Source organism: Vulpes lagopus, chromosome 23 (genome assembly GCF_018345385.1).
Source record: "Vulpes lagopus strain Blue_001 chromosome 23, ASM1834538v1, whole genome shotgun sequence".
NCBI lineage: Eukaryota > Metazoa > Chordata > Mammalia > Carnivora > Canidae > Vulpes > Vulpes lagopus.
In genome coordinates this window covers 9,780,966-9,801,197 of record NC_054846.1, presented here as the reverse complement: position 1 = coordinate 9,801,197, position 20,232 = coordinate 9,780,966, and the positions used below count along the sequence as shown (strand labels likewise).

At 39.8% G+C, this 20,232-nt stretch overlaps 1 protein-coding gene across 4 annotated transcripts in view; it reads left to right on the top strand.

Annotated features, from left to right (window-relative positions):
- The first annotated feature begins 569 nt into the window (after positions 1–569).
- The window catches only part of GLRB (glycine receptor beta), a 95,718-nt gene continuing 76,055 nt past the window's right edge, over positions 570–20,232 (top strand). Inside the window, exons 1-2 of one of the 4 annotated variants that reach the window (XM_041739116.1) lie at positions 570–717; positions 3,285–3,434. In XM_041739116.1, the coding sequence (XP_041595050.1) occupies positions 3,313–3,434 (122 nt within the window). In that variant the 5' untranslated portion in view covers positions 570–717; positions 3,285–3,312. Of the gene's footprint in view, positions 718–1,023; positions 1,152–2,127; positions 2,713–3,284; positions 3,435–9,870; positions 10,026–20,232 lie in introns of those variants that run through there. The other 3 variants (XM_041739114.1, XM_041739113.1, XM_041739118.1) reach the window with 3 other exon arrangements.

The window sequence follows — 20,232 nt, the reverse complement described above, 5'->3', positions numbered from 1 at the left end:
AGTCCTAACCTTAGCAGAACACCTTGTGAAGCTTATAGAACATGGTCATGGTCATCTACAGGGAATGCTCCTTTCCTATCATATGATATGGGATGAAGTATTTATCAGCGGATACACCGTAGGTCCAAATGTACAATGCTTTCTCTTTTTGTAAAGATTTATTTATTTGAGAGAGGGCCCACAGGAGCAGGGGGAGCGGAGGAGGAGGAGAGAGAATCCCCAGCAGATTCCTCCCTGAGCCTGAAGCCCCACCACCGTGAGATCATGACCTGAGCCAAAAGCCAAAATCAGGAGTTGGAAGCTTAGTGCCTGAGCCACCCAGTGCCCCTTAGACGACACTTTCTAAAAAAAAAAAAAAAAAGTCAATCAGCTATACCGTCAAGGGGTAAAGGGGAAGGTTTGTCTGTCACCCAAAGGTGCATCGTCAAAGTTGAGGCTCCTGGAAAACCAGCGTAACCGGGCAGCGCTTTACCGCAAGGCCAAGGTCTTCCCTGACTCAGTGCAAGCATCAGACCTTGAGTCTGGGACATGGGATGTTAATCCCTTAACGTGCTTGAGCTTCACCTTCTGCATCCGCAAAACAGGCCGCGGCCTGCGTAGACTTTGCCCCGAATGACTGCGGGGGCCCGCGGCGGTGACAGGGAGGCGCCAGGTGCAGGCGCTCCCGCAGGCTCGCGGGCTCCGGCGCCCCGGGCCGGTCCAAGGTCGCTTAGCAAGGTCGGGCCTCGGGGGCTGCGGGAAGGGCTCGGCGGGACCGCGGGTGCAGGGGTCGGGGACGCACCCGCTGGGGTCCGAGGCATCTGCCGTGCTCGCGGCTCCCTGCGCGGCTCCAGCGCTGGGCCGCAGGGTCCTTCCCGGGCCGCCCCCGCCCCCTGCCCCTGCCCCCCCCGCTCTCCCCTCCCCTCCCCTCCCCCGCTCCCCTCCCCCCTCCCCCGCTCCCCGGCCCCCAGCTCCCGAGCGCGGCGGCGGCGGCCCCGGTGGCGGCGGCGGCGGCGCGTCACGGCGCAGGCTCCGCGGCCCGAGCAGGCGCGTCAGGCGGGCTCGGCGGGGGCGCGGGCGGCGGGGACGCGGCTGCCCCCGCGCTGCGCCCGCCGCACCCCCGGGAGCCGCCGCCGCGTCCTCGCCGGGCGCCGCGGGCGGGGACGCCTCGGGTAAGCGGCGGGGGCTCCGCTCGCGGGGCGGGGGCGGGGGCGGGGGCGGCCGAGCCCGGCTCTGCGGCAAGTCCCGGTCCAGCCCGGGCCGGTGGAGGCGCGCGGAGCCGGCGCGGGGAGGGGGGCGCGGGGATGGGGATGGGGGGTGCGGGGACGGGCGGCGTGGGGGTGCGGCCGGGGGGGGCGCAGGGATGGGATGGGGCCGCGGGGATGCGGGGATGCGGGGATGCGGGGCGCGGACGGGGGGGTGCAAGGATGCGGGGATGCGGACGGGGGGTGCAAGGATGCGGGGATGCGGACGGGGGGTGCAAGGATGCGGGGGATGCGGACGGGGGGTGCAAGGATGCGGGGCGCTGGAGGCGCGGGATGCGGGGATGCGGGGCGCGCAGGGATGCGGGGATGGAGGGTGCTGGGGGCTCAGGGATGCGGGGGATGGAGGGTGCTGGGGGCTCAGGTATGCGGGGATGGAGGGTGCTGGGGGTGCAGGGATTCGGGGATGGAGGGTGCTGGGGGCGCTGGAGGCGCGGGATGCGGGGATGGAGGGTGCTGGGGGCGCAGGGATGCGGGGATGCAGGGCGCGCAGGGATGCGGGGATGGAGGGTGCTGGGGGCGCAGGATGCGATGGAGGGCTGGGCGCAGGGATGCGGGATGGAGGGTGCTGGGGGCGCAGGGATGCGGGGATGGAGGGTGCTGGGGGTGCAGGGATGCGGGGATGGAGGGTGCTGGGGGCGCAGGGATGCGGGGATGGAGGGTGCTGGGGGCGCAGGGATGCGGGGATGGAGGGTGCTGGGGGCGCAGGGATGCGGGGATGGAGGGTGCTGGGGGCGCAGGGATGCGGGGATGGAGGGTGCTGGGGGCGCAGGGATGCGGGGATGGAGGGTGCTGGGGGCGCAGGGATGCGGGCGCTCAGGGGATGCGGGGCGGCCCCCGGCGCCGAGCGGTCTGCGAAGCGGCTTGGGCCGGCGGCCGGCGGAGGTGGGAGGCGCCGCGGAGCGCGGGCGGCGGGGCCGGGGCGGGGGCCCCCGGGAAGTTGGCCGCGGAGCCGCCGCTGTCGTGCGCGGGGGCCGGCACCGAGCCCTTCGGGTGCAGGAGAAATGGTAGAAAATGAGAATTCCGGGGAGAAAGGGGGATGCGGAATCCGCCGAGAGGAGGAGAAGCAAGACTCCAGGGCGAGATGGGCGTTAAGTGAACGGGAGGCACCGCGAGGCCCCTCCGTCTGCAGAAACGGTGCTGGAGAAACGGCTGATGGCCTGGAGATGAGGACTGCACAGGCTTGAACATTCCGGCTCCACCACCCGCTTCAAGTTCTCCCTCTTTTTTTTTTTTTTTTTTGAATGCGTCTGACCGGCAAGAATATAATTCTCGTTTGAGCATAGAAAATGTTATTAAAATAGGACTAAGAAGATTATTTGGAAGAGTCTGACCATACTTGCTGGTTTTTTTTTTTTTCATGCTATATTACCTAGAATTTGTGATGTCGAAAATCATTTTCAGTAAATATTAGTAACATGAAAGTGGGAAAGGCAACCTTAAATCAGTGTGCACCCTTTTGGGGTAAAAGGTAACTTGCAAATTTAATGTGTATCTTTAAGAAGACTGAATTTAAAGTGTGAAACTTTTGAAATTGATTTTTTCTTTTATCTCTGTCAGTTCTTTAATAGTTAGAATTGTCTTTCCCATTAGAACAGCTTTATTGTTTTTGAAAAAAATATACATGCAAAATTTAAAAATATAGAATTTTTTTTTAATATAGAAATTTTTAAAAGAAATGAGAAACTAAACATACAAGAGGACGATGACCATTTTAAGCACTGTGTTAGACATCCTTCCAGGTAGCTTTCTAAACATACATTGATATACTGTGCAATTCAATGTCAATTTACGATTTTCTGTAACTATAAAATTAGAAATGTTGCATATACCTCCTTGGGATTGTATTTTCTATGGGCCGTTAGTCCGTTACTTAATCCTTAGCACTAAACATCACAAATGTATATTGAAGGCTAACCACATAGGTTTGAGCAATGAAAATCTCATGTACAAATGCACTCGTCCATTGGGTAGTAATGGTCATCCTCCTTAGAGTCGTATTATTACTGCTTTTTGTAAACATTTTCTTGTTCTTTCTTGTAGATTGATCTCCTGAGATTTAACTTTCAAGATGAAGTTTTTATTGGCGATAGCCTTTTTTATTTTGATTTCCTTGTGGGTTGAAGAAGCGTATTCTAAAGAGAAGTCTTCCAAGAAAGGAAAGGGGAAAAAGAAGCAGTATCTATGCCCATCGTACGTTCTTCATGTCTTATATTATTATATGGAGAAATGTTATTGCGTTATCGAAGTAAGGTGGTTTATTGAGACACATATCAGCAGAACTTTTCTTATCAGAATAGGTACCCATTGGTTTCACGAGAGAGGTTTTAGAATGTGATAGCTAATTCCTAGTGTTTAAGGTAAAGTTTTATAAAGTTTTGCTCGTCCTCTGGGATTACATAATTTTTATACATTTTCTACAAAATTATAAAAAAACAGCTATTTATTTTTTACCCTGCATGTGCAACTATAATCAGATACTAAAATTCCATGTTTTCAGCAAATACCAGTTCAAAAAGATGGCTTTTTAAAAAAAATTCCTAAGAATGAATATCAATTTTAAAATTAGTTAGCTAAAGTATGATTTTAAGATGTATTTAGTTTATGTTGATGCATGGAAGAAGAAAATTCACGTGATAGGTCAGTTTTTTATTTCAATATTTTTCTGCAAAGGACCTAGATTGGAAAGTTAGGATATTTTTCAAGAACTGTGTCACTAAACTTGAAGTTATTTGTAAAAACAAAATTTAAATCCAAATTGCCCACTCCTTTTGTGGTTTGGACTTTCTTTTTTTTTTTTTCCAATAGGAAGGGTTAAAATTACTGGCAAATAACAGCATATCTTTAATAGTACCTAACGGTTAGAGCAATTGAAGAGTATGTCAGTAAATAACTTTCACAAATATGTGTTTTTAGGTAAGGAGATAACCTATGCAGTGATCTGGAATAAGAATTCATTTGCTGTTACGGGTCATATTTTAAATAAGATTTTTTTAAATGCCGTATTGGTCACGGGTAACCCTTCAGCATCAATATTACCGAAAGGTAGACTAGAGTATTCTGTAAGAGATAGTAAGGCACATTCTGGGAAGTTTATTTTGTTAAGAAAGGATATAAGAATTGGTATTTTGGAATGGATACTTTTATGAATATATGAGATTAGAAGTCTGGAGACAGAGTCATGATGCATATATAGTCTAGCATTAAATAAAGCTCCCAATTTAGAAGTATCTCCTGGTTATAGTCTAGCATTAAATAAAGCTCCCAATTTAGAAGTATCTCCTGGTTTTCAAGTTTATTAGTCCTGCTTGTTTCAGCACTGCAGAGTCTGATATCAGGGCCAGATTTCTGGGTTTGTAACAGGATGGCCCTGATATACTGATGTGTCCCTCCTCGGCCACCTGCCAATTGGGTATGAAGTATCTGATGGGGCAGGTTCAGGAATAATCACCATCTGCAGCTTTCACTACTCTTGAGTGTTCAGAGTTTTTGCATCACAACCAGGAGATAAGCGTTTTAGGGAACTGGACATTGTCAGGCCTTGCTCCTCCCAAGCGAAAGGACATATATTCATGTTTTAGATATTTTTATATTAACTTTTTACTTGATGAATGTTGGCATATTGATATAAACTGTTGCATGTGTCTTACAGTCATGGTGATTCTATGTGTAGAGTCAGGCCAACTTCAGCCAGTCAGGTTTCTCTATATGTGAAAGTTGATAGGGCCTTTTTCCTCTGCCTCCTGCCCACCTCCCCTCCCCTATCAAATGTCATCGATCAAGAGTTCTGACAATGGTGACAGCAAGCCTTAGGACTACCACATTATCTCTTTTTAAGATTCATTTTATTTATTTATTTTTTTACAGATTTTATTTATTGCTTGATGAGAGACACAGAAAGAGAGGCAGAGACATAGGTAGAGGGAGAAGCAGGCTCCCTGTGGGGAGCCTGATGCCAGACTCAATCTCAGGACCCTGGGATCACGACTTGAGCCAAAGGCAGATGCTCAACCACTGAGCTACCCAGGTGTCCCTTAAGATTTATTTTATTTATTTTAGAGAAGGGTAGGGGCAGAGGAAGAGAGTCTTCAAGCAGACTACCCTGCTGAGCGTGGAGCCCAACATGGGCTCGATCTCACAACCTGTAAGAGCACCACCTGAACCAAAACCAAGAGTCGGATGCTTGATTGACTGAGCCATCGGTCGCCCTTAACTACAGACTATCTTACAAGAGTCCTTTAGAGGACATTTTGTCCCTTTTCAGAATTCCACTATTAAATTGTCTTACATATAAACTGGTTATATCCTTACAGTATCTATAGTTATTAAAGACAAATTTTTAAAGTTGTATCTATCTAGTAAGTTAAGAGTGAAACATTTAGGTTCTCTTTTAGTGAATATGGAACTTATCAAATAGAAGACCCAATATACACTTGGTAAGCCCGTATCACAGTATTTTAGGCTTGCTGTATAATTAATTGAAACTTTATTTTTTGAAAATTTCTACCATGAAATTTAAAATTATAATTGTATTTTATTTTATTATAATTATGAGACTAAAAGATAAAACTTTATTAACAGTTGCCATGGTGATGCTGCCAAAAATCTGAGGTATTAAAAAGTAGATGTGCCTTGGAGAACAAGATCTTTTTATTTTTTTTTAAGATTTTATTTATTATTCATGAGAGACCCAGGGAGAGAGAGAGAGAGAGGCAGAGACACAGGCAGAGAGAGAGAGAAGCAGGCTCCCCACAGGGAGCCCGATGTGGGACTCAATTCTGGGATTCCAGGATCATGTCCTGAGCCAAAGGCAGGCGCTGAACTGCTGAGCCACCCAGGGATCCCCAGAGAATAAGATCTATACATTTTTTTGTTTGAGCATTTTATTAAGAATTTTGATTTATTATCACTGATGATGAACTTCAGAAGACTAGAATTTTCTGTTTGGATACGTTATATTAAATTTTGTTGAACATCCAGATTAAGAATCTTAGCTATAATAATGTGCTGTAAAAGAACATGCAAACCATTTGTATATTAGAGCATGATCCAGTTAGCTTATCTTGTATAAATCGATAAAGTATAAAACATTTTGACTAAGAGGAATATTTGAGATTATGAAAGTTAGGCAGATACCACCATAATGCCCTTTAATATAGTGATCTCTTGCTCAGTGATTTTTAAAATTTATTTAGACTTTTTTTTTTTAATAGAGTTGTTGAAACAGTGGGGTTGTATACACGTATGCAGTTAATGTGTGAGTATAGCAAACGTTTCCCCTTCTGTTGTAACAATATTCTCTCCCCCAACCGAGACTATAAATAAGAAGAAAAATGTTTTAAAGTGTAGAAGAAATAAAAGGCTTGGGGTCCTTAACATTCTGGGGTTTAATCTTGAGACCGAGCTTGAATTGTATCATAAACGTTTCCTGGCTCTTTTCCTACTTTTTCTTTAACTCACATTGTCTTGAGATGCTATCACATAAATTTATGCTGTTGTTTTCTGATGTATAAGTGAAACAGTGGTACCACATTGACAAGCAGTCTGATAAATTTCCTTTCAAAAACTTCAGAAATTTAATAATCTATTAAAATATAAGAAATAAACTGTAAATGAGAAAATGTTTTTGATTAGGTCCTTGGATACAATGTTTTATCATGCAGCTTGAATTTCACGTAAGCCTTCATCTGTTGGTCTCTCCTCTGACTATACAGTCTGCCTGAGTGATTCTGTCCAAACCTAGGCTGTAACTACCATCTCTTCACTGTTAAGTCTCTATGTCCATCCCAAGGTTCTTTGAAGAATAGCATATCCATTCATCCAGTGTTTCGGGCTGGCTACCCTATTTTGATCTCAAACTCAATGTAAAATGATAAAACCTTAATTCAGAAATCCTCTCCACCTCTCCTGATGCAGTGTTCCCTTCTCCAGCAAATGGTACCGCTACCTCTTTAGACCTTCTCTTTCTACAGTAGCATCTCAAATTCATTAGTGTCCAAGACTTTGCAGTTCAGAGTCTTTCTCATCTCTGGAATATGTCCTTCGTTTTCACTCCCCTGTGGGCACTGCTTTATTACTCCTCTCCACACAGTTTGGTGAATACTTTATTAGTCATCCTGCTTCTTTCTTGTCTTCCTGCATCAATCATGTTGGACTTTGCCCCTAGAGTATGTTTTCTAAATCTTCAGTCTAGGCAGGTAGTTCCCATGCTTAGAGCTCTTGAAGGGCCTCCCTAGCTTTCTGTGGCTCCACAGACAAGACTCTTGCTGAACTGGCCTCTGGCTCGTTTCTTGGCTCCACACACAAAGCTCTTGCTGAGCTGGCCCTCTGACCCCTCCAGCAGTATCTTTCTATCCCAGCGCCCCTCCCAACCCAACACTTGAGTCAGGTTTTGTACACACTTGACCTTTCACATTGCCTTTCTCTGAAATGCCAATGCTTTCCTTTTTTCTTTAGTTAACTCCTGCCTCAGTGGTTTTGCCCAAACCCATGGCTATAAATAGCATCTTTCACTGTTGACTCTTCTTAGAAAGCAAAATTCAACTGAGTAAATTTGCAGATCTAATTGGCTTTTATAAGCAGTTGATGAATCAGGCAGCAAGTAAAGAGATGCTCTGAGGAGTTCTACAAGTGGAAGGTTTTTATAGGAAGGAGAGTGTGGCAACAAGCTATCAGCAAAAGAAAGGATTGCTTCAGGCAAGTCTACCTTCCCTTAAGGAGAAGGGCAGGAGATTTTATTAGGTAGATTACCTCATCTTTTGGAGGATGGAGAGGGCACATGTGACAGATTCCTCATTGATGCTGATCAGAAAATTCCTGACTAACCAGTTAAGACTATGTCTTTAGGGTAGGTGGAAATGCAGTTGGGTTAGGCATTAGGTCTGTTTTGGTGACTTGGTTTAAGTGACACCATTTTGGGCAGTGATTTTCTTTTTAACACCCCTAAGTCTGTATGTCTGGCCCAGACCTCTCTCTGAGGAGCGCCACACCCATATAACCAAATTTTAATCTGACTGTCCCATAATGACCTCACACTCAAACATTGCTGTCTCCTTTGGGAAAACTTTCCTAATCTGATCATTTGACTTAGATAATTGCACTCTGTGCCTTCATAGTTCCCTGATTGCCTATCACGTTCATAATACTGTGTAGTAATCATCAATTGTAACTGTCTGCCTTCCTCCCCACTAGATTGTAAGCTCCTTGGGAGCAGTGTCTTATTGACTCAATCACCAGAGATCAATTGAGTGCCTGAAAGGAAGTATCCATACAATAAAAATTTGTTTAATGAGTGAATAAAAACCTAAAGATATTTGGCTTTTGCTAAGGTACTTGATTTTTGTTAGGTACTTGAAAATAACTTATATAGTCCCTGTGGGCCATATTCAGAAATATGGTCTCAAAATAGGGGCAACGAGATGAGTTCACACCTGGGTAATTAGTGGAACATCTCTAGCTTAGTTGGTTTCCTGGCAAAATTTTGGCCTTATCATGTTTAACATTTTACCAATGACTAAAATAAGAGTGTACAGAGGAAACACCCAAACTGGGGATCATGTGATTTGGGGACATAGAATGAGTATCTGAGCTAGAACTAGGATCTACTATGATCTTGAAGGGTTGGAGTAATGGGCTAAATATAAAAAAGATAGATGGAAGTATAAATTGGGCTTTTGTCCAGAAATCATCTGTGCAAGTATAGGATGGGAAAACTTGGTATGGTAGAGAACATTTGGGAAAAAATTTAAGTAATACATTATTTATAAAATATGTACATGTATAGGATGTATATATGTATTATATGTATATAATACATATGATACAAATGAGTATAGCTACTTAAAGAAACCAGGATTGTTCTTTTTGAAAGATTTATTTATTTATTCATGAGAGGCATAGAGAGAGAGAGAGAGGCAGAGACACAGGCAGAGAGGGAGAAGCAGGCTCCGATCGGGACTTGATCCCAGGACCTCAAGATCATGCCCTGAGCTGAAGGCAGACACTCAACCACTGAGCCACCCAGGCGCCCCAAGAAGCTAGTATTTTTATTTTGCCAATTTTATGTTAAGTGTATTTTCTTAATAGAATGATATCTAAAGCAAGACTTACAGAGATTTCTGCATTGTGCTAGTCAGTATTTTCAGGGGAGAGAAAAACAATTGACATCATTAAAATCATGTCATATTAGGGAGATTAAAAAAAACTGAGATATTGGTAAGTTGTTTTGAAATGATTGAAAAACTATGACATAGATGAGGAAGTAGGCTTTGCTGCTTGGCACCAATAGTGAAAACCAGGACTAATGAGTAGAAGCTATGGGTGGTATATTTTTAGCTCTCAGGAAGAACTTTCTGGTAAGAGTTCTGCCTAAATATAATTGCCTGGGAAGGGAGTTAGTGGAGTCCCGTGTAACAGGAGGCGCTGGGCATGAGGGGTATTATTTGACAGATATATTTTATAGAAAGTTTGAACATTGGATAGGTGGTTAGACTAGATGGTGATATCTAAGGTCATTTCAGTTTGCCAGATTTTTAAGAATCTTTGATTCTAATGTATTCTATTTTATTACAGTCTTACTATTGATCCAATAGAAGAGAAAGAATAATTTGAAAATTTTATCCCAATACAGATTTAAGCCGATCTGCCTTGATTTTTGGTGCATTGTCTTGGAAAGCTCTACCACATTAAATAAACAAAGCTTGGCCTGTCATTAATAAGAAGAATTTAAAAAACTTCAGTGGTAGAGTCTCTTCTTGGAATTTCCTGAACGATCATATTTTAAAGGTATCTCTTTCAAACCCAGAAAGTCTTCCTCTTTTCTGACCTAAACCTATAGGAAGAAATATGTCTCAAATAGTGACTGGTGGATGGCAGATATTAGTGATCTAATCAATGGCTGCCATAACTTGTAAGAGTGCATAGGTTTATGGGCTTGTATTTATAGGTGTTTTACATATGAAAGCAGAACATTTTAAAATATACGTTCAGAACTTTTGAATGAATAAACCAAAACAAAACACAATTATCTCAACAACAACAAAAAAACGTTACTTGTCATTTCGATTTGTGCTCCCAGCAGACATAATTACACTTTTCAATACTGAATTTAAAGGTGCCTGGGTAGCTCAGTCTATTAAATGTCCAACTTTTGATTTCAGCTCATGTCATCTCAAAGTTACGAGATCCAGCCCCACTTCAGGCTCTGCACTCCATGGGAAGTCTGCTTGACATTTTCTCCCCCTCTGCGCCTCACTCACTCAAATATGCGCTCTCTCTGTCTCTCTCTGAAATAAATAAATCTTTAGAATACATACTGAATTTGGCTGGGCTGTAACGTCTTGGCACATGCTGCCATATTTTACCATCAGTAAGCCTAGGGAACGTTTTACCACTTGTTGAGGGTGGTTTGAATTTCAAGTATCTGATAGCTTACAATAAGTGCACAAATGTTTACAAGTTAAATTTAAAATCTCCTTTGCCCATACTTGTATCTTAGGTATGGGGAAGCTTAATAATAAGCCCTTGATTGATACTAGATGAGGGCTGTTATTATTTATATTAGTGTATAGTCATGTTAACTTGAATTTATCTTGTCTTCTTCATGATCTTTCCTTCAGACTATTGGCACTCTACCTTTAAAATCATGAAAAAGGAGTTTTTACTGTGGTTTTGTGTGAATAACAGGAAGCATTGTAATTTCTTTATGTTAGTTTGTTCACAAACCAAAAAAAGATTGTGTAAAAGTATTTGGTATTTTTTATGATAATTTTTTGTCTCCTTTATAGAGAGATATTGTACTGCTTAATGATAGCATTTGTACACATCAGTTTTATGTGGTAGAAGGGTGGGGATACTGAATAATCAAAGCTATTCTGTGTTGGCCAAGTATAATATTAGCTATTTTATACCTACCATTGATTACTGGAGGGGGTTGATTTTAGTTTAGTTCTAGTTTCTGCCTAGTGGAAATGTTGAAGAGAAGTTCACGATAAATGGCCAAAAGATGAAAGGCTGATTGCAAAAGGGTAGGAGTAGTCTCTGTAATGAATACAACTGAAAATTGCCTATGCTATTATTACTATAACATATCTAGATTGAATATTCCACTAATGTTTAGTTGCGTATTGTCTTACTACCTACGGAACAGTCCCAGCTTAATGGCATGCCATTCTTTTGCCATCAACTGAATTAATGATCTTCCCTTTCCAAATAATTTCCCAGGTTTTGAAACTGGCATCTTCATTACTCTAGCTACTCAGGCATGAAACTTAAATAGAACCTGTCCTTCTTTCCCTGAGAATGATTTCCTATATCTGTCATGTTCATTGCATTTCCACTTACCATCATTTTGAACAGTTTTCATCAATATTTTTCTAATTATTTTTCCTATTTTTTCTCTGCTCATTATCATTCATCTTACATATTGTTTCCATTTTCATCTTGTTAATATTATGTTCAAGAACCACAATGACTTCTTACTGCCTGATGGATCCCAGTGCAAACTCTTTACTTTGATTTTCAAGGGTTTCTCTAGTTTGCATCCCAAACTTTACGTGAAACTACCCTCTAATTTTAGAAAGGCTGATCTTTCGTTGCTTCTTAACTTCTCTTGCTATTGCTTATGCTTAGACATGTTTATGTTTAGAGTGACAACTTCCAGCTTAATCTGTGTAGTTTTTAACCAGTCCTTCAGGACTCATCTTAAATATTACCATGCCTTATGAAAGTCTTAAAATAATTAGAAGTTTCAGTTGAGAATTAGATTAATATAAATTGATAGCTTGCAATAGCTGCTTAATACTTTCTTGGTCACTGATAGAAATACTGTGTTTAAGAAGAAAAAAGTGTTAATATGGTGGATATAAATTCTGGTTGCTATCATTTGTGATGGTTAGAATTACATGAGCGTTTGTTCAAGGAATCATGATCAGGGTTGCAGAAACATGAAAATTTGTTGTTTGATCTATTGCACCGTGGATTGTTTTCCTTGAAGAATAGAAATTACCTGCTTTATTATATAAGATAACTTCTTTAACCAAGACCAAAGAGAAGCATAGAGGAAGACAAGTTCAATTTTAAAGGATACAGAACTGTCCAAAGGTCAAATGGATTTCTTTGGGTGGCTCTTTGTTGCTAGAGTGACTAAACATAGCTTTGGTAGGGCTACCAAGCAAATCAAGCATCACTGGAAAGTTACAGAATCTAAAAGTTCTTTTCATCCCCAAGATTTCGTGAGTCTATGATTAGAACTAATGTTACCTCCCTCTTCTTGAACTCTTCAGATCCTTTTTGTCCATGGTGTATGTTTTGGCATTTGATTATATTTAATACTAATACTCTTCAGATGATATCTTTTATTTTCTAGTCGAACCATATTATGTATATATTGACTCTAATACGTGGAAATATACACACCTCATCATATATGTACACACATCCATCTCATCTCAAATATTTGCAATTGAGATGGTTAATATAGTAACTCTAACCATATATAACAAATGTCTATACACACACCTATTTAGCCTGCATAAGTGAGGCTCTTATGCAAAGAATCTTGAAGTTGGTAGAGTATAAAAGCACATATATACATATATATATATATACTCACATATATTTAATATATATGTGAAAGTGTATATATATACACATATTATACACATACATATACAATTTTATATATCCTACTACTTCAGAATTCTTTGCATAGCAACCTAACTGTGCTTGCTAAATCAAATGGAATAAAATAGATGACTGGCTATATAGCGGAAACCAATCTTTTGGTGAGGCAGTGGCTCACTGGAATTGTGATTAAAGGTAACACCTCTAAGCATATATTATTTAAAGTTCCCTTTGTATGTCTGCTAAATCTTGATGGCTTGATAATACAGGAGAAAGAACACTGCTGTACCTCAATTAGTACTTTGCTGATTGGCTTTATGACCTTTCGATAAGTCACTAATTTTAGGGAGATGTGGGTCATGTATAGATCATGGGTCATGATCGTGGGTCATGTATAGATAGATCATGTTTGATCTCCGTAGTCTCCTAATTTCACTAATTCATTCATTTACGACAGCCGTGTCTTTTAAGACTTAAGGTTTTGTTTTGTTTTGTTTTTTTAAGATTTTATTTATTCATGAGAGACAGAGAGAGAGAGAGGCAGAGACACAGGCAGGGAGAGAAGCAGGCTCCATGCAGGGAGCCTGATATGGGACTTGATCCCGGGACTCCAGGATCACGCCCTGGACTGAAAGCAGGTGCTAAACCTCTGAGCCACCCAGGAATCCCAACCAAGTTTTATTTATGATTCTTTGGGTACCTTTATATTCAGGATTTTGTTGTTGTTGTTTTTAGGATTATGCTTTAAGATTTAAAACGAGTCAAGCCAAACCAACAGAAAAAGAATACACAAAATTCTGTTTCTTGACCAAGTTAATTACAAAGAAATCTAAATTTCAGACTTGATTTATCAAAATGTAGGTATTTAATTGTATCCCAAAGTAAATTAATGTATGTGGCAAGTGAATCATTTGCATTCCTAGCTTACCAATTTATCACAAATTAAGGAATTTGACTAACAAAAAATGTATCTTTTTTTTCCCCTTTTGGTGGATAATACAATAAAACAGTGAAGAATAGAGTATATTTGCAGAAGTCTCTCTGTTCTTTTTGTGCTACTACCTGGAAGAGGCACAGCACCGCTGTGTTCCAGAAAGCAGAGAACCTTTCATAAATGAGTTATAAATGGGTTCCTTTACCATACACGTTTTATGAAAATTTACACTTAGAATTCATGAAGCAAATTATTCAAATTTATGTACATACAAATAGCTCCTCTGAGAGATGATGTAAATATGAAATAATATTTCTAGAGCTCTGATTGGAATAACAGCAAAACACTGATTAAATCACTAATAGAATATGTTTGGTAACTTGAAACATCTGACCTTTATTAGTCCTCTCGTAAGAGAACAATAGTATGAATTCATGACTGTTCGGGAATGCTTACTGCTCTGATTCCTGAGAATAACCTAATAAAAAGGCCAACCTGTTACTGCGTGGATGTGCAGTGAGTATTCTTTTGCATCAATAGTTAGGTCTCTGTTACACCATAGGCATAACTGAAAAAATGATCCAAAGGTCTAACTGCAGCACTCTTTAATACCATCCAGAAGTCTCATATTCATTTGATTATAATATTTTTGGCTTAATTCTACATATGTAGATGTTTTCAGTTATTAAGAATCTGTATTGATTTATTTTGTGTAGTGATCTAGTCTTGGCTGGGTCTTCACTATGTTTCCAATAATCCTTTACTTGGCCCTTAGTGGCTCTATTTTTCTGTCTCTCTAATAATTGTTTCATCCTTTATCCTGCCCCTTTGAGTCTTAGAATAAAGGCTTAGTTTTCACTTCAAAGAAAAAAAAAATAGAAGTCATTGGGCAGAAACTCCCCCAGTGTCTCTCTGTCTTTACTCTAAAGCTACGTGTAACATTATCCTTTCTTTTCTCCTTTGCATCTGACTTAGGAAAAGGGACTTCCTTTTGTTCATCCCTGGACCCATTTCTTCCACCCTCTTCTGAGACCTCTCTCTATTACCTTACCTTTGCTCTCCCAAGTTTTCTTTCTTTTTTTTTTTTTAAGATTTTATTTATTTATTCATGAGAAACACAGAGAGGCAGAGACACAGGAAGAGGGAGAAGCAGGTTCCCCTCAAGGAGCATGATGTGGGACTCCATCCCCGACCCCAGGATCATCCCTTGAGCCAAAGGCAGACGCTCAACCACTGAACCACCCAGGCGTCCCTCTCCCAAATTTTCGATATGCTTTTTCCTTTGGCTGTTTTTTTTCTAAGGGTTTACAAAAATAATGAAGGGTCTTTCAACTGAAAAGAACAAACAAACCAGTTTTTATTTTCCTATTTCATTAACTTTTTTTCCCCCTATGTTCACTGTCATGTATCTTAAACTAATAGGCTACAATAGTCTATAGTTTCTCAGGGATCTTCATTATTCCTTTTCTTTCCTTGAATTTCTTTAAATTATGAAAGCCGTACATTATTATGGTAACAAATGGAACAATATGTACCACTTAATATTCTGAATACTTGCTCTTCTGTTAATATTAACTCCTGTCACCATTGTACTTTTTGGTAAAGTTACTTTTATTCCTTTTAAGCAAATCTACTGACTTTTGAGTCTTTTTGTACTGGATACAAACTAATGATTGTCTTTTGCATCCTGACACAGTCTCCTATCCCACCCACCTACCTTCTGGCTGCTGCACTCGACTCATTCCTGGAACTATTTTCTACCTTCCTGACTTCAACTGATTAGCCGCCTTCACTCGCTATTCCTTTTTTCTGTCTGTACTGAAATCCTGGTTTTTACTAGATATTTGTTCTTGGTCCTTTTAGCTTTTTACTCATCAGTTTTCCCATGAGTAATTTCTACTGGTATCTGTGGTTATTCACAAATCTTTATCTCTAGGTGTAACTACTCCCATGAGTTCCCCATAATTATTTTCAATATCCTACTGGACCTCAGAGTTAATGTATGACGCCAGCCCTTCAGTCTGCATTTCCCAGCCTTGTATTTCAGCCTTTCATGAGGAATAGCAACAGCACCTTTCTTTTCTTCCATGAACTCGCTCCCTGATCATCTCATCGATTACTTAGTCTGTTGATTCTTATTGAGAAATGACTCTTGCATCTTGCTGTTTCTCTCCATCTTTGGAGGTCTTTGTCAGGCTCTCATCATTTCACCTCGAATCTCTTATTGCGAATTACTTACCTAGGTGCCTGATTTCCATCCTGTCTTCTCCACTTTAGTTCATATTTCATGACAGTAGCTCTCAAACTGTTGATCTGAGCACCTCTATACGATCTGAAACGTGTTAAGGACACAAAGAGTTTTATGTGAGTTTTGTCTTCTAATACTGCCTTATAAATTGAGACAAATATTTTGAATGTTTTTAAAGCACTTCTAATAATGTACTCATTACATGTTAACGTAAACAACTTAATTCATATGAAAGTGAAACTAACTGTATTTTCAAAAATAAAAATAGTGGGGAGAGTGACCATTGTTTTACATTGTTGCCTATCTCTTTGATGGCTGGCATAACGGGAAGAGAGCCAGATTCTCATGTTGGCCTTGTGATATATTGTTTTGTTTGAAGTAGGTAAAGAAAGGATGACCTCACACAGACATGTGATTAGAAAAGGGAAGAGTAGTTTAATAGCCTTTTCATAACTGAATATTCTTCTTTAATGCCATGCCAAAATTTACCAACTGATGATTTTTTTAAAAGCTAGTTGCAATGTAAATTCTCAAATCAGATCAGTGAATATTCTCTTTTCTGTTGCACTAAAATCCACTGGTTTTGCACTTTTTTTTTTTTTAGATTTTCTTAGTTTTATTACTCTTTACATTTTTTCAGTGTCTTTATTTTTTGGAACAATTTAATTTCTGCTTTTTTTTCTAGTTTTACTAAGATATAGTTGACCTATAGTATTGTATTAGTCCAAGCTGTACAACATAATGATTTGATATATGTAAATATGGTGAATTGATCACAATAGGTTTGGTTAACATCCATCAAATCTACAAAGTTACACATTTTTGTTTTTCTTGTGATGAGAACTTTTAAGATTAACTCTCTCAGCAATCAAACATACAGTATTATCTTGTTAACTGTAGTTACAGTGAGTGGCCTCTTTTTCCCTAACATGATTTTATTACATCCTGCCTTGGTCAGTAGGAAAATACCGGTTTGCTAGGTTTTACAAATGTTGACACGTTTCATTATACAATATCAAAAAATCACATCCATTAAATGTCACTTCCGATTTCATTGGAAAGTCTGTTAAGTATTGGAAAGCTGTCAAGCTCATGAGATGAATATTAATATTTCTAAAAATTCTAGTTTGTGTGAAAATTTACATTTTTTATTGACAGCAAATCCCATGCTCTTTATAGTTTTTCTTGAAGTTATAAGCTCTCTTGATTCACTGTTGAAAATTTTTGCTAAGTACCTAAGACTAAATTACCATAATTTTTTTATGGGGTTCCATGAAAACGGTGTTCCATAAAAAGTAGCTAGTTTAACTAGAACATCAGTCCCCGGAATGCTTTTCTTAGGAACAGTTAACATAGTTTGGCATGCAGTAGAAGTGCTCTATAGATCTTACCTATTTTTTCACACAGAATATTAAGATGATGTGGATTTAAATTTCAAAATTCAATAAAATTAGCATTTTTAAACTGCTCCTTTAAGAACATTACTTAGGAACACTATTTTTCAAATTATTTATTTCTTTAATTACTGATAGCTTGTAGTAGTAAAGAATACAATGACTATTAGTACATATTGGTATTATTTTCTTTTTTTAAAGATTTTATTTATTTATTCATGAGAGACACACACAGAGAGAGAGAGAGAGAGGCAGAGACACAGGCAGAGGGAGAAGCAGGCTCCATGCAAGGAGCCCGATGTGGGACTCAATTCCAGGTCTCCAGGATCAGGCCCCGGGCTGAAGGCAGCGCTAAACTGCTAAGCCACCTGGGCTGCCCTGGTATTTTTTTTATTTGTGCACCAGCAGCTTTATTCACTGTTGCTTTTGCACCATTAGTGAAAATGTCAGTATAGTGAAACAATGTAATATTTTTAAATTATTATTATTATCATGAATATAGTTTTGACTCTGTGGACCACCAGAAAAGGTCTTGGGTACCTTCAGGTGTTTGTGGACTACACTTTGAGAACTACTGTTTTATAGTGTCAACAGATTTGTGATGCTCAGTGTATATCCAATCATTTATTCCTCTTTCTTTTTAAAAAGATTTATTTATTTGAGGAAGGGGAGGGGCAAAGAGAGAGGGAGAGAGAATCTCCAGCAGACTCCCCACTGAGTGAGGAGCCCAACTTGGGGCTCAACTCCAGGACCCCGCAATTATGACCTGAGCCGAAATCAAGAGTCAGATACTTGACTGACTGAGCTACGCAGACATCCCTGTCCCTTTTCACGTCTACGTCTACCTCTAGCATGTTCCTGGCATTTGACTTCTCAGTGGTCCACATCCCTTTGTGAGCCTGTACTGTTGTTCCTACTGTAATCACCTCCTCAGATTTACCCTTGCCTTCTCCGTTTTACCAGTTACATGCCTCCTTGCCCCTCTAGCTCCAGCTCAGAAGTCATCCACTCTAAGAAACTCTTGCTCCATGCATAATTATTTTTTCCATGCATAACTAAATGATTAAGAAATAAAATTAATAATGATAAATTTGAAGGGAAACTAGTTGAATTAATTGAGAGGAAGAAGAATTGGATTGACATTCTGGAGAAGAATTGGGTTCACTCTGTTACTAACTCATGGTGTGTCCTCAGATAAGTAACCTTCGATCTTAATAATCATGATTTGTAAAATGAAGGAATTAGCAATATGATTTATGAATTTCTCACAGTAATTGGGAGAAAAGATTATTTGGAATTTTAACATGTAGAAACAATATCTTGAGTCAGAAGACCTTAGTTTTGTTCTAGAAGACATTAAAACATTTGTGACCTTGAATGAACAATTGTTATGTCTCTCCAGTCTTCAGTTTTCTCATTTATAAATTGGAAATTATCTCTACCTGCTTCACAGAGCTTCTCTGATAATTAGAAATTGTATATGAAAGTGTTTTCTGAACTGTAAAATTTCTACAAAGTGCATTACCTATGTTTGTGTATCATTGAACCCTTTTAAGGGGTTCACAGGAATTTTGCATATTTTATTCTTGGTCCCATTCTTCTGTCATTACTTAGGCTAATTTTTATAGGCAGAAAAAGTAATCATGGAGAAAATATCTGAGAAGCTTGTTTAAATACAACTTTCTCATCGATTCATGATGCTAGGACTTGGGTCAGTGCAACATTTGTGGCACACTCTCAATGCAAGGGTGAGTGCCATGTGCTTGGCATATGACCCTATTTAATTCAGTGCATCTATATAGCAGGAAACATCATTCACCCTTTATATATGAAAAGTTTGTGTTGTGGAGCATGTTCATGTAGGTTTTTTAAGGTCATAAGTTTAGTAGTATTCTAGTTATCTAATCCAGGTGGGTATTTTCGGCCAATTTTTCCTCATACAGCATATCATAGTCTGTGAGATGGAAGGCAAGAAAACCAAGATCAAATAGCTTTCTTAAGGGCATATCCCTGGCTAGGAGCTGGGTGTAAAACTTAGGTCTTCTGATTCTCAGTCCAAGTGTTTTGTTTTTTTTTTAATTTATTTTTTTTTAATTAACTTTCTTTCCAGTTTGTATTTATTTAGTTGTTCCTTTCACCAATAAGAACTCATTTTTCTTTATCTTGACTTCACCTATCCTTTTTATATTTTTATCATTTTCAAATAACATATTAGGCTTACCTGTGAGCTTTTAACTAAGATTTAAAACTCATGGAAGTTCTGTCTCAATAACAAAATGTCAGTTTCTGAGCACACAGTCATACAGTCTTCCTGTTCATCGATGTGTGTTCCACCACATAAAAACCAGTCATTAGTTTGATTCATGGTATTCAATTTGGACGTTAGTTACCAGTGGAGTTTTGTAAATCAGAAGTCATTCTGAGCTACAGTTGTCAGGAAACAGTATAGGATGCATTCTTTCTTCATATTGCATATACTCACTCAATGCGATCTACAAAGGCATCACTACAAAGGAGATGAAGTGTAAAACACTTTGGCTCTGCTTTCAAGAGAAAAAAAGCAATAGTCCAGTTCTTCGGTGATAAAATAGGGAATTATTTTTTAGTGACCACAACAAATTTGGACACATGCATTTACCCCTTTCATATAGAATATTAGAGAATTTTAGTTTTAACTAACCAAATAATTCTAGTATCATCTTTTAGTTGCTTTGTACAATCAATCTGTCTCTATTTTTATGTATGTATATATGCAGGTGTTTGTGTCTGCCCCGATGGGTGCATACACATGCA